Source organism: Lipotes vexillifer, unplaced genomic scaffold (genome assembly GCF_000442215.2).
Source record: "Lipotes vexillifer unplaced genomic scaffold, Lipotes_vexillifer_v1.1 scaffold496, whole genome shotgun sequence".
Classification (NCBI taxonomy): Eukaryota; Metazoa; Chordata; class Mammalia; order Artiodactyla; family Lipotidae; genus Lipotes; species Lipotes vexillifer.
In genome coordinates, this window is record NW_006786690.1 from 5,343,540 (window position 1) to 5,358,565 (window position 15,026).

Below are 15,026 nucleotides of genomic sequence, written 5' to 3' on the forward strand. Positions count from 1 at the left end.
GGAGTTCTGCTATAAAGAAGAGCAGAGAAGTGGGATGGTAGTTGGCGGGGGATGTGGGAGTCAAGAGAGGGTTTGTTAAAACTGGGAGAAATTACAGCATGTATCTAATGCTGATGAGAATCACCCAGTAGAGACTGGAAAATCCATGATGCTGGAGCAATATACCCTTCAAGATTCAGACTCATGTCTCCTAGCTCTACATGGATGTCCCTGATGCACTTAAAATGCAATTTATTAAAAACTGAAATCATCATCTCCCTTCTAAACCTTCTCCTTCTTCTCTCTTTTTTTTTTTTTTTTTTTTTTTTGCCGTCCGCGGGCCTCCCACCGTTGTGGCCTCTCCTGTTGCGGAGCACAGGCTCCGGACGCGCAGGCCCAGCGGCCATGGCTCACGGGCCCAGCTGCTCCGCGGCGCGTGGGATCTTCCCGGACCGGGGCACAAACCCGTGTCCCCTGCATCGGCAGGCGGACTCCCAACCACTGCGCCACCAGGGAAGCCCTCTTCTCTACTTTTTATCTCATTTGGTAGAAACTCTATTGGCTTAATTACTCAAGTTAGAAAACTGGCATATAGCAGTGACAGCACAATGAATAATATTCACGATTTTATCATGTGCTAAGTGAGGTAATGACACAGGGAGCTGTAAGCACCTAGGAAAGGGCTATGACCTACACCTGAAGGTCAAATAACAGAAAGGTAAACAGACTTTGCTTAGACCAACTTATCAAGTTTAGCAATTCCATGTCCTAAATATCTTTCAAGTTTGCCTCCTCATTCCATACCTATTACACTGCCCCATTCTGGCCTTCATTATCTCTGGCTTGTATTACTTCTGTAGTCTTACAAGGTTTCTGTGTCTCTGTCCTTGACCTAGACTGAGTAAGTTATACAAAATGAAAATCCCCCTTATATCACTCACCAGCTTTAAACATTTCAATGAGTCTCTCAGATAAAGCAAAGTCTTGGCCAGCCTCTCAGAGTCTCACCTCCCCTTCTCAGAGTTTGTGGCCTCATACCAAGAAGTTTCTCTCTTCTGTGTTTTTGTTCCTTGTAGTTCCCTTTGTCTAGAATGGTACTTTTCTTCTAACCTGGCTAAGTTCTACTCATCTATTAAGGGTGGATTTAGGAGTTATCCCCCCCGGGAAGACTTTCCCCAAGTACTCCAAACCTTCCAAGGAAGGGAAGGGGACCTTACTTTAAGTTTCTACTATTCTCCCCTCACCGCCCCCCCAACTCTTGCATAAGTGCAAGGACCATATCTTATTTTCATCGTTCCTTCAGTGAACGTTTGTCTAAACAATTGCACACATAAAGCATCCAGTCTGGGTAATTCCCTGGTGGTCCAGTGGTGAGGACTCCACGCTCTCACTACCGAGGCCTCAGGTTCTATCCTTGGTCAGGGGAAACTAAAATCCCACAAGCTGTGCAGTGCAGCCAAAAAAAAGAGGCATCCAGTCCAAGGTTACCCAGCTGTCAAGCTATTGAGTATTGTGTCAGAAGTTAGTGCTTAGACCGCCGTAGGGCTCTCATTAAAATGCAAAGTTTTCAAAATCCTCACTCAAGCAGTACCCTTTACAGTTCGCAAAACACTCTGATAAGGCTACTCTTTATATCCAGAAGCAGAGATTGAAAAAAGGAAATGTTTTCAAACCCTGCAGCTAAACAGGGCCATCATTAAAGAAGGAAGAAATCAGCATATGGAGATAACAGCAGTGAGGAGGGTCCACCACCTGCAAGGATGACCTTCCAGGGCAGAGAAACCCCGCCCAGGGACCCGCCTGCACCCCAGCACAAGCCAAGGCACAGCAAACCCACTACTGCGAAGACTACAAATCCCAGCATGCCCGGCATCCAGTGAGTGACAGCACGCAACGCATGCCGGGACACGTAGTCCAGTTTTAGCTCAGGAAAAGGCCAGAACATCACGTGACGTCAAGAGGGCTCAGGAAAGGAGTCAGAACCGGTCCAGGCTCCAGTTAACCCTTCCGGAGAGCCGACCCTGGTTTCTTTGGTGACCCAGGTTTCAGGTCCCACCCCACAATCCAGCGGACCTATGGTGTGCGTTGAGTAGCCTCTCGCGCGATCCTTCACGGTTAAAGGGGAAGTACCAAAGGGCAAGAACAGGCAGCCTTTAGCTCTCCAGGTGCCCGCTTGGAAGATTAGTGGTGCGCAGAACGCTATCGTGGACAGGAGCTGAGACGTCGCTACCCCTGCAGCGCCGGTGAGGACGTGGCAAGGGTCTCGACTAGCGGCTTCCCCTTCGCCCGCCGGCCAAGAGGCGCAAAGACTGCTGGGAACGCGCATGCGCCCACCGCGGCGGGGAGTACACCTACAACGTCTGCGGGTGCGGGGGGGTGTCGGGTGTTCGCGGAGGCGCTTTGCGGCCGGTCGTGCGGGTCGGGTGCGGGCGCGCGGGCGGGCGCCTGGGCAGAGGCGCGCGCAGGTGATTGACTGGCCAGCTGGCTGAGGGAGCGCCTGGTCCTCATCGCTGGCAGGTGGCGGAGCCCATTTGGGCGGTGGTGGAGGCGGCTGCGGCAGCCTGGGCGGCCGGGCTCAGGAGGCACTCCTCGGGCCAAGGCCATGGCACCGCGGCTGCAGCTGGAGAAGGCGGCCTGGCGCTGGGCGGAGACGGTGCGGCCCGAGGAGGTGTCGCAGGAGCACATCGAGACCGCCTACCGCATCTGGCTGGAGCCCTGCATCCGCGGCGTGTGCAGGTGAGGCCCGCATACCGGGCCTCGCGCCCCCCTCGCGTCGGACCTTGGAAAACCAGGCCCGGGGCTGGGGGAAGGAAGACGGCGGCCCTTTCCGTGCATCTAGCAGGCGTGGAGAGAACAAGGTGGAGGTTTCCTCCTTTCCGCCTTCTGGGCGACCTGGGAGAAAGGCAGCCTTTCCGGGCTCTGCACGGAGGTGATGCTGCTGAAAGCCCTTCAGAAAAGGTTTTGGGTTTTTATTAGAAGATGGCGGTGGAGATGGTTGAAGGCAGCAGCTAAGACCTTAGCAAACGTTGCTGGTTGGTATATCCTGGCCATTGCTCGGTTTTTTGGTTTGTAAAACGGGAACTTCTGCGAAGTGAGCTTCATCACTGTATATCTCGTATTGGTGTTGACGCTAAAGGCGTGATCATATTTTTGGGTAGGGCGGCTTTAGGAAAACGTACGGTTAGTCTGCGTCATCGGTACCCTTCATCCCCAGTTGACCTTCCCCTCTCTCGGTAATCTAGTAATTTTTAGCCTTTTTTTGGGGGTGGGGGGTGGGGGGGTCGCTCTGACTCAACACCACTCTACCGAGTACAAAGTTTGAGCTGTGTAGTGCTGTCCTTCACTTCTACTTAGCCCGTGAACCTTGTCTTTCCTTTTAGATCGAATCCTTAGCTGTTTTTCCACCTTTTAACGCGGGAACTATAGTTTGTGTCCGGAATGTTGTTGAATTGACTTGGCCAAGCCGGACATGCTCAGTAGCCTTTCATCAAGCATTTAGTAAAGACTTTCTGGAGTTTTTACATTCCACGGTGGGATCCGGAAGGAATGGAAGTCAAGGTCTCAGATTTGGAGCTTTAAGTCTAGTATGGGAAGTGAAATAAGTTAGAGAGCTTCCATAAAGCAGACGAATAATTCCAAGTTCTGGGAGTCTGGCTCATGAGGAGAGCAACAGTCAGTACTGGAATGACGTGGCCGTGTATAATAGATAAGCTTCAGTCAGTTTCTCCACATATTAGGTTCCAGAGTAACCAAAAAATATAAACTCTTTCACTGTAATAGTTATGATTTTAATGGAAGTAAAGGAGTAGAAGTTAGCTGAGATCACTATAAGGGGAATGTCACGGATGTGAGTTTTAAGCTGCAATTGCAAGGTTTATATCCAAGCAGTTTTTTTCATAAATAGCTTTGAGATATAATGCACACATCATATGATTCACCCATTTAAAATGTACAACCCAGAATTTTTTATTTGTATAGTCACAGGGTTGTTCAGCTCTCAGCACCATCCGACCCCCCTAAAAGAAGCTCTGTATCCGTTAGCTTGGCACTCAGTCCTCCCTGTAAACCCCACTCCCCCTCCCCCCCCAGTTCGAAGTAACTACTGATATACTTTCTGCCTCTAAATTTGCCTATTCATATGGCCATTTCATGTAAATGGAATCATACAGTATTTGGACTTTTATGACTGGCTTCATTGACAGCATAATGTTTTCAAGGATCATCCATGTTGTAGTATTTGTCAGTATTTCATTTCATTAAAAATCGTTTTGTAAAAGTCATGTAAAACGCACAACGAAATTTACCATTTTTTAAAAAAAATATTTATTTTTGGCTGCGTTGGGTCTTCGTTGCTACTCGCAGGCTTTCTCTAGTTGTGGCGAGCAGGGGCTGCTCATTGCCGTGGCTTCTCTTGTTGCGGAGCACGGGCTCAAGGCACGCGGGCTTCAGTAGTGTGGTGTGTGGGCTCAGTAGTTGTGGCTCGTGGGCTCTAGAGTGCAGGCTCGGTAGTTGTGGTGCGCAGGCTTAGTTGCTCTGTGGCATGTGGGATCTTCCCGGACCAGGGCTCGAACCCGTGTCCCCTGCATTGGCAGGAGGATTCTTAAGCACTGTGCCACCAGGGAAGTCCCACTATTTTTAAAGTATACAATTACACAGCAGTAAGTACCTTTACGATATTGTACAAACATCACCATTGTTTAGTTCCGGAACTTCTTCCATCACCCTAGAAGGAAACTCCATATCCATTAAACTCCAGTCACTTCCCATTTCCCCCTCCCCCACCCCCTGGCAACCACTAATCTTTTTGTCTGTAGATTTCTTTATTCTGGATATTTTATATAAGTGGAATCATACAATACGTGGCCTTTTTGGTCTGGCGTTCACTTAGCATAATATTTTCAAGGGTCATACATGTTATAGTATGTATCAGTATTTTATTCCTTTTTATGGTTGAATAATATTCCATTGTTGGATATACCACATTTTATCTATTCATCAGTTGATGGATTTAAATTCCCCCCCCAACTTTATTGAGGAATAATTGACAAATATAACTATATATTTAAAGTGTACAACATGGTAATTTGATGGACATTGTGGAATGATTACCAAGATCAGGGCAATTAACACATCCATCATCTCACAGCGTAGTTAAGTTGATGGATATTTTGGTTATTTTCGCTTTCTGGCTGTTGTGAATAGTGTTGCTATGAACATTTGTATACAAGTTTTTGTTTGAACACCTATTTTCAGTTCTTTGGGATATATACCTAGGAGTGGAATTGCTGGGTCATAGGATCACTATGTTTAACATTTTGAGGAACTGACAAATTGTTTTCCAAAGTGGCTGCACTATTTTACATACTCACAGACAATATATGAAGATTGCATTTTCTTCTCATCCTTACACTGTTTTTGTCTTATAGCCATCCTAGTGGGTGTGAAGTGCTATCTCATTGTGGTTTTGCTTTGCATTTTCCTGATGACTAATAAGGTTGAGCATCTTTTCATGTGCTCATTGGCCATTTGTAGATCTTTGGAGAGAGGTCTTTTCACATCCTTTGCCCATTTTAAAATTGGATTGTCTTTATTATTGAGTTCTAAGAGTTCTTTATATATTCTGGATATAAGTCCCAAGTATTTGCAAATATTTTCTCATTCTGTGGGTTCTCTTTTCCCTTTTTTTTAAAAAAAAATGCTTTTCTTATTTATTTATTTTTGGCTGCATTGGGTCTTCATTGCTGCAGGGGCTTTCTTTAGTTGCTGAGAGCGGGGGCTGCTTTTCGTTGCAGTGTTTCTCATTGTGGTGGTTTCTCATTGCAGAGCACAGGCTCTAGGCGCGCGGGCTTCAGTAGTTGTGGCACGCGGGCCCAGTAGTTGTGGCGCACAGGCATAGTTGTTCCGCGGCACGTGGAGTCTTCCTGCACCAGGGCTTGAACCTCTGTCCCCTGCATTGCCAGGCAGATTCTTAACCACTGCACCACCAGGCCGTGTCCCCTGCATTGGCGGGCAGATTCTTAACCACTACGCCACCAGAGAAGTCTGGTTTTGCCTTCTTTGAACCAGCACATAGCACAAAGAGCCTGGGAATGTTGAGTCAGTCACCAAAGTTTTGGAAAGGGGTTAAAGTTAGGCAGTGACCTGCTGTAGCACCCCTCCCCCCTCCACCCGTCAAAGGATGGGGAGCCTTCTGAATTCCTTATTTGTTGACATCTGGTTAGAGACCCATTTGTGATTATGAAATAAAATGGTAGAGGGACAAGAATGTTCTTAATTAGAGGGGACTTGTTTGGAAGGGAGTTCCTGAGCTCAGTTAATGGACCTAACCTAAGCAACTGTCATTCTGATAGAGTGGCGACATTTGGAGTTACAGAAACAATTTGAAGTTTTCGAGGAAAATTCAGACAGTAAATGGTTATTATTGGAACCATTTCAGTAATCCTTGGTTAACCTATTCTCTCTCCCCCTCCCTCCCTCTCTTTCCTTCTCCCTTTCTCTCTTTCTCTGTGTGCACACACAAATCACTTTTTAGAAATCTGGTGCTGCATTAGGCAAAGCCTTAGTGTAGTCAGGGGTCTTCCCTGGAAGCAGGAGAGTTGGCTTGCTATCCTTCATTGATTTCTACTTGGGCTGTGCGAAATGATGTCCTAAGAGCCAAGAAACTAAAAGGTGTTGAGGGAGAAAAACAAAGCAATAACTCTTTAAATGACCACGTGGAGGGAGTAATATCTCCACCCTCCTCTCCCATTCAAATAATAAAATTTCTTTGTGCTGCATAGCATCTATGAAATCATTGACTAAATTTCTGTCCATTGTGCTGGAAAACATACTCCTAAATGACAGATCCTTGGAGATCTGTCAAAACAGAGCTAAAACTACCACTCTTACCTATGGTCAGTGTAGAAGGAACTTAAGTCATTTGCACCCCTAGATACTTAGCCTACTGTTTTTCTTCCCACTGCAGTTTTTGATTTGTGAAAAATTGTTTCCTTTCTGTACAGTTTTGGATATCATTGCAGATGTCTCCTTTTCCTTCTTGCCCACACCATCTAATCAGCTCCCAAGTCCTATTTCATTGCATTGATATGCTGGAATTCAGCTTTCTTCCATTGCTTGCATTGCCACTAAATTGGTTTAGACTAGGAAAATTGTTATGTCTCAGGCTTTGTTCAGCCTCGGTCCATCATTTACGTTGCTGTGAAAGCGTTTGTTGGCCTAAAATCACAGCGAATAACGTCACAGCTGCTTAGCATGTCATACCAAACATTTGGGGAACCTGCCCCCTGCCTACTGCTGTAGCCACTTGGTGTTCCTATATCCATGGCCCTAGAAAAAAAAGTACCTGTTAGAATTCTTCATTTTGTTTCATTGCCACAGTGTCAGACATATTCTGTGGACACGTGCCCAGAAGTATTGAAACAAAATATTGGTTTGAGACGATATTTTGAGACATGTTCTCAAGTTTTTCCAAAAGCGTTGTGTTTAACAATGAATGGACAGTGACTCTCACTTTACCCTGATTCATGATCAAAACTTTTTTTTCTGGCCACACCGCGTGGCCTGTGGAACTTCCCTGACCAGGGATCAAACCTGTGCCCACTACAGCGGAAGCACAGAGTCTTAACCACTGGACCACCAGGGAAGTCCATCAGCAAAACTTTTTATGCCGGTTTCATAAGTGAAAACATCTTTCATGGCCGTTTTAAACTCACATTTCTCTGGAGCTGAATGTTTTCTCCAGTGTTTGTTAACTGGTCTTATAAGAAAGCTTAGAGGAAGAGGGGCAAAGCTGTTTTTAAGAATTTGGAGATCTGGGAGTTCCCTGGAAGTCTGATGGTTAGGACTTTTCACTGCCGTGGCCCTGGGTTCAGTCCCTGGTTGGGGAACTGAGATTCTGCAAGTGGCGCGGCGCGGACAAAAAAAAAAAATTAAGAGATCTGTTAGAGACTGAAATGGATTGTTGGCTCTTGGAGGTAAGTTAATAACAGAAAAAGCTTTATTTCGTTAGTCCATATTTGTTAGGGTTCCTAGATACAGGTGACAGAAACTTTAACATAGTGTAAGGGAAGTGCCTCAGTTAACAAATCTAGGGAGGTGTTTGTTTTAATTCAGGAAAGATGTGGACAAATAAATCATGGCTAGGGCAGGGAGACACTTGAGCCCAGGAGAGAGTCATGAACCTCTTACAGCTGTTTCTCATGCAAATCAGCATGTTGTTTCCTTAATGTTAGGACAGCTAAGCTGTCAGAAGGGTCTGCCACTGAAGAGGGATTGTTATTTTGGGGTTGTTTGTTTTCTCTTTCTCTCAGTTCCCATTTTAAATATCTTGTGAGGCTGCTTTTGGGTGCTGGATGGGAGCTGCATCTCAGCAGCTCTTGCTAGAACCACAAGAATGGAGGAACAGTTTGTTCTCAAAGAAAAATAAAAAAGGCAGGGGGAGCTGAAGAAACTAGGCATGTACAGTAATAGTCAACTGCCACACAAAACAAAAACCTAGTCGTAAGCCGACTGATGCATAAGTGAGATACGAGTAGTGGGAGAGAGCCAGGGGAGAACCAGGATGGTGCTCTTCATGCTTTGTTTTTGTTTGTGATTCAGTTCTCCCTCTCTGATTCCCCTATAGGCAGAAGGAAGGATTTCTGGGAAGAAGACCAGTGGGGAGTGGGTAGAGGGTACAGTTATAAGGTTGTAGGAACTTAACTATTTCAGAGAAGGTGAATGGCATCACTCTACCTAGATTAAATCAGGGCTACTTGTGACCTTGAAAAAGTTACTTGCTTTTTAAGCCAGCATTAGCAAATTCAGATGCTTTCTAGGGCCAAGTAAGTTGTATAAATTTGAGTCAACAGGCTAGGGTATTTACACATCAAACATGTAAACATGTGTCCCTGTCTCACCTGTCTCAGCCTCCTTGGTCTGTCTCTTCTTACACTGATGGAAACAGGTATGCAGAAGTATTTTTCTACTATAAGAAAATTGGTACAAACAGGATGATAGGTGATACTTGACACCTGTAGCCCACTCCTAATGGGGATAAAAAGGAGCTTGGGGCTTTGGAGACTGAGTGGGAGAGGTTTTCTTCCACAGGGGGATTTCATCTAGCCTTCTGTACATGGCATTCTGCTGCACTGCTTAGGTTGGCTTGGAAGTAATGGCTTATAATAGAAATTTTTATTTATTTACTTATTTATTTATCTATCTTTGGCTGCATTGGGTCTTCGTTGCTGCGCACGGGCTTCCTCTAGTTGCTGCGAGTGGGGGTTACTCTTTACTGTGGTGCGCAGGCTTCTCATTGCAGTGGCTTCTCGTTGTGGAGCACAGGCTCTAGGCGCGCGGGCTTCAGTGGTTGTGGCTCACGGGCTCTAGAGCACAGGCTCAGTAACTACGGTGCACAGGCTTAGTTGCTCCGCAGCATGTGGGATTTTCCTGGACCAGGGCTCGAACCCATGTCCCCTGCATTGGCAGGCAGATTCTTAACCACTGCGCCACCAGGGAGTCCCAATAGAAATGTTTTTATGATTTATGCTTCTTAAGTAGATTCTCCACTGCTCCAAACAAGAAAATAAATAAAAAAAATCCTCCACAACATTGAGCCCATGTACCAAAAAAGAGGCTTGGCCTCAATTTGGAAAGCTTTAGTTGGTTAGCCTAAGCTACTTTTAATGCAGTAGGGCTCACCACTGACTTTGGTTCTCACCTGGAGTGTGTCCTTAGGCACCCGGAAGCCATAGGTTCTCTGGGGAGGAGGGTGGCGGCTGGTGCTTTAACACAGGTTCATCTCATCTACACGGTGATGGCATTTTAGCTGATGGAACCTTATTCAGTAATACCTCACCATCAGTTAATTTAAGAAAAGCAAAAACAAAAAAACAATGCCAGCATTCTAGGGCTAAATAATACAAGTTGCTCCCAACTTCTCACATCTGTTTTTGGAAGTCTTTTTAAAGTTAAAGAAACCTATTGCGTGACATTTTTAGTTCATAGCTGTGTATTTTATTTGCTCATTGAGGCCAACTTTGGACCAAGTGTACAAGATTTATTGTGTGTGTGGGAGGGGAGGAGCGTGGACAAGGAGAACCTCCTTTTGTTCATTTTCTCTATTTTGCTGTTAGGAACAGGAGACTAAAATCAGAATGGTTCTAATGGAACTGTAGTTTTCTGAGAGAATGATCTGTGCTTTTGACCCACAGGAGAGTGCCTGTCTTCCCAGCCAAACCTGTGAAAGACTTACCCCTCCCTTGTTTATGAGGAGAAAACAAACTTGGTATACCTTTGAAAAGCATATTGGAAAGAGCAAGTACATACTTACTTGGTTTTAGAGATAACATTTTCACTCTAGTTATTGATGCTAACTTTTCCTGTTCTAAAGACCTTGCAGGGCTTCCCTGGTGGCGCAGTGGTTGAGAGTCCGCCTGCCAATGCAGGGGACACGGGTTTGTGCCCCGGTCCGGGAGGATCCCACATGCCGCGGAGCAGCTGGGCCCGTGAGCCATGGCCGCTGAGCCTGCGCGTCCGGAGTGTGCTCCACAACGGGAGAGTCCACAGCAGTGAGAGGCCTGCGTACCGCAAAAATAATAATAATAAAAATAATAATAAAAGAATTGTCCTTATTTTATTTTATTTTTTTTTAAAGAATCTGCCTGGTAAGTCCTTGCCCCTATTCCAAGGAAAGATTTTAGGTTGCTTTCCCCTGTCTCTGAATCAGGTTTTTTTGTTTGTTTCTTTATATCTTCTCTTGGTAGAAGAGAAAAATTACTTTTGAGTAAAAGAAGAGATTGTTTTTACTCATTGTAATTCCCTTGTAGTAGTCCTTTACCATTAGAGGTGAGTTATAGGCACAAAAAATAACTCCTTTTAGATCTCCCCCCCCCCCCCCAAGGATCAGTTGTACTTTTATTTCCTTAGTAAGTTACTTTCCAACCTGGCTTTGACAGAATCCTGAAAACTGCTCTTAAGTTGGCCAGACTTGTTTTTATTTTTATTTTTTAAAGCCAAGAAGACAGTGTGTTTAAGTGGAATATTAAGAACAATTATTTACTTATTTCCCGAATATGTAGTACTTGCCAGAGTTCTAAATCTGAAAGATATAAAAGGTGATGGGGGAACATAGGAAGCCCTTTATTCTTAGTTTTGCAGCCAGCAGGTAGAGGTAAACCTCCTCAAAGATGGTTGTTCCCAGGTTATAGTGCGTCTTGTTATCTAAACAAACAAACAAACAGGTCTGTTGTACCCCAAACACACACACTTTTTTTTTGGCCATACCACCTGGCATGCGGGATGGGATCTTAGTTCCCTGACCAGGGATCAAACCCGGGCCCCCTGCATTGGGAGCATGGGGTCTTAGCCACCGGACCACCAGGGAGGTCCTCTTCACACCCTTTTTTTTATTTTTAAAGTTTTTTTTTTACGGTAAGCGGGCCTTTCACTGCTGTGGCCTATCCCGTTGTAGAGCACAGGCTCCCGACGCGCAGGCTCAGCGGCCATGGCTCACGGGCCTAGCTGCTCCACGGCATGTGGGATCTTCCCAGACCGGGGCACGAACCGTGTCCCCTGCATCGGCAGGCGGACTCTCAACCACTGCGCCACCAGGGAAGCCCTAAAGATTTAATTTTACTTATTTTTGGCTGCATTGGGTCTTCTTTGCTGTGCGCGGGCTTTCTCTAGTTGCGGCGAGCAGGGGCTACTCTTCGTCGTAGTGTGCAGGCTTCTCATCGTGGTGGCTTCTCTTGTTGCGGAGCACGAGGTCTAGGCACGTGGGCTTCAGTAGTTGTGGCTCGTGGGCTCAGTAGTTGTGGCTCGTGGGCTCTAGAGTGCAAGCTCAGCAGTTGTGGTGCACGGGCTTAGTTGCTCCGCGGCATGGGGGATCTTCCCGGACCAGGGCTCGAACCCGTGTCCCCTGCCTTGGCAGGTGGATTCTTAACCACTGCGCCACCAGGGAAGTGCCCCCCACACCCATTTTTAAACACTGCTTTGTTCCTTACTTTTTTCAACTAATGATATTGTTACGTATCACAACATAATAAAGTTTCTCCTTATCTTTTTTTCCTAATTACAGTAGTTTCCATTGCTTGGCTGTATTATTTAGCAGATTCCTATTGATGGGCATTTATAGTGTTTCCAGTCTTTTACTGCTGTCAATAAAGCTTTAGTGGGTTACCTGAAATATTCAGAACATACTGAGTTAATAAAGTCCTTCACAGCAAAAGAAAATCTAGGCTCGTATGTTACAGTCAGTTGTGTATCTTAAGTCTCCTTTAATCTGGATAATTACTCAGTCTTTCTTTGTATTTCATCATATGGAGGGTTTTTTTTTTTAACATCTTTATTGGAGTATAATTGCTTTACAATGGTGTGTTAGTTTCTGCTTTATAACAGAGTGAATCAGCTATACATATACATATATCCCCATATCTATATGGAGGTTTTTTAAAAGTATAGGACACTTACTTTGCAGAAAGCTTCTCAACTTGGATTTTTCTGGTGTTGGCTTATAATTAGGTTTAGGTTATTCACTTTGGTAGGAAAACCACAGAAGTGATGTTGTGCTTTTAGTGCATCACACCACGAGGGGCATACAGTTAATTAGACCCATTACTGGCTACTTAAACTTTGATCCTTTGATTAGGTGGTATCTGCCAGGTTTCTCCACTGAAAGCTACTATATTTCCTTTTGTAATTAATAAACAACTTATGCTGAGATACTTTGAGACTATGTAAATATTCCGTTACTCCTCAAACTTTCCTACACTGGCATCCATTGACAATCCTTGCATGATTTCCTTATTAATCTGATGGATGCCAGCCAAATGGTGAATTTCTAATTCTGTCCTTTCTTCCACATTGATAGTTGGCTTTCTTCTTTAAGGAGGAGACTTCTCATCCATCCGTCCATCCACCCACCTTACTATGGATCCCTACATTATTGAGCGGGTTGTAATCCGATCATTATTTTGTTGCTGAGATTGTTCCAGATTTGGGTACTGGGAGGCCCATCCAAGCTCTTCCTTTTAACATGTCCCCCTCATTCTTTGAGTACATCTTTATTTTGGGGGCACAGCAATATGTCCATGTTTATCTTGCCCAGGCTTCAAATTGGCCATCTCTCCCAGGAGCTCTGGGTTCTTCGAGTGGGGAATATTTAGAAATCAAGATCTGCTTGCTTGGTGTGTTCACGTTACTGCTTTTAGGCCCTCGGCTGACAAAAAAGCTGTCTCGTTTAGGCTGCCCATTAAATCTAAATTTCAGATAGACAACAAATACTTTTAAAAATATAAATATGTCATTTATCTGAAATTCAAATAACTTATGTCCTGTATTTTATCTGGCAACACTAATCTAGCTGTCTGTATATATTAAGACCCTGTGGATCTTGACTTAACACCTGTTATTCCTAGTCAATGCTGCAGGGTTGGTTTTATTCTTCTTCCCTTATTTGTAACTTTCCTCTCCAAAACTTGATTCCCTTCATCCCCAGTATACATGTACTTATTTGTTAAATTGCAGAATGTACAGAAAGTTTCGGAATTGTTAACCCATGTATCTTTGAAAAGGAAGCTATTAAATAAGTTTGTTGTTTTTTCCTTATGTCTTTATCCTGACACTAATAAACTTGCTAATGACCAAGTTCAAGTTACTTGGGTCAGTGCCCCACCCTCTTCCTTTCAGTGTATGTTACTCAGTTGAAATATGTTATTGCTTGTGTTGAATTTAGGGTTCCCTCCATCCTTACTGATTTGTGTGTGACATTCACATGGCCCCCAAATTCAACAGTGTATGGAACGGTATATTCAGGGAAATGTCCAACGCTTCTCTTTTTAAAAAAATCTTAATGCTACTCATGTTCTACAGGTAACCAGTTTCACTAGTCTCTGATTTAGCCTTTTGGTGTTTTTTTTTATACTGTTATTTTTTTATTGAAGTATTGTTGATTTACAATGTTGTGTTAATTACTGTACAGCAAAGTGATTCAGTTATACACACGCATATATACATTTGTGTTTTCGTTTTTGCTCAAATGAGCAGATACATGTGTATTTTATTTTATTTATTTTTTTAACATCTTTATTGGAGTATAATTGCTTTACAATGGTATGTTAGTTTCCGCTTCACAACAAAATGAATCAGTTATATATATACATATGTTCCCATATCTCTTCCTGCTTGCATCTCCCTCCCACCCTCCCTATCCCACCCCTCCAGGCGGTCGCAAAGCACTGAGCTGATCTCCCTGTGCTATGTGGCTGCTTCCCACTAGCTATCTACCTTACGTTTGGTAATGTATATATGTCCATGCCTCTCTCTCGCTTTGTCACAGTTTACCCTTCCCCCTCCCCATATCCTCAAGTCCATTCTCTAGTAAGTCTGTATCTTTATTCCTGTTTCACCCCTAGGTTCTTCATGACATTTTTTTTCTTAAATTCTGTATATATGTGTTAGCATACGGTATTTGTCTCTCTCTTTCTGACTTACTTCACTCTGTATGACAGACTCTAGGTCTATCCACCTCATTACAAATAGTTCAATTTCGTTTCTTTTTATGGCTGAGTAATATTCCATTGTATATATGTGCCACATCTTCTTTAGCCATTCATCCGACGATGGACACTTAGGTTGTTTCCATCTCCGGGCTATTGTAAATAGAGCTGCAATGAACATTTTGGTACATGATTCTTTTTGAATTATGGTTTTCTCAGGGTATATGCCTAGTAGTGGGATTGCTGGGTCATATGGTAGTTTTATTTAGTTTTTTAAGGAACCTCCATACTGTTCTCCACTGTGGCTGTATCAATTTACATTCCCACCAACAGTGTAAGAGGGTTCCCTTTTCTCCACACCCTCTCCAGCATTTATTCTTTCTAGATTTTTTGATGATGGCCATTCTGACTGGTGTGAGATGATATCTCATTGTAGTTTTGATTTGCATTTCTCTAATGATTAGTAATGTTGAGCATTCTTTCATGTGTTTGTTGGCAGTCTGTATATCTTCTTTGGAGAAATGTCTATTTAGGTCTTCTGCCCATTTTTGGATTGGGTTGTTTGTTTTTTTG

At 44.2% G+C, this 15,026-nt stretch overlaps 1 protein-coding gene across 2 annotated transcripts in view; it reads left to right on the forward strand.

Annotated features, from left to right (window-relative positions):
• Positions 1-2,334: 2,334 nt before the first annotated feature.
• USP48 (ubiquitin specific peptidase 48) overlaps positions 2,335-15,026 on the forward strand; it is a 71,223-nt gene continuing 58,531 nt past the window's right edge. The window contains exon 1 of one of the 2 annotated variants that reach the window (XM_007459210.1): positions 2,335-2,715. In XM_007459210.1, the coding sequence (XP_007459272.1) occupies positions 2,582-2,715 (134 nt within the window). In that variant the 5' untranslated portion in view covers positions 2,335-2,581. The remainder of the gene's footprint in view (positions 2,716-15,026) is intronic. The other variant, XM_007459211.1, reaches the window with a different exon arrangement.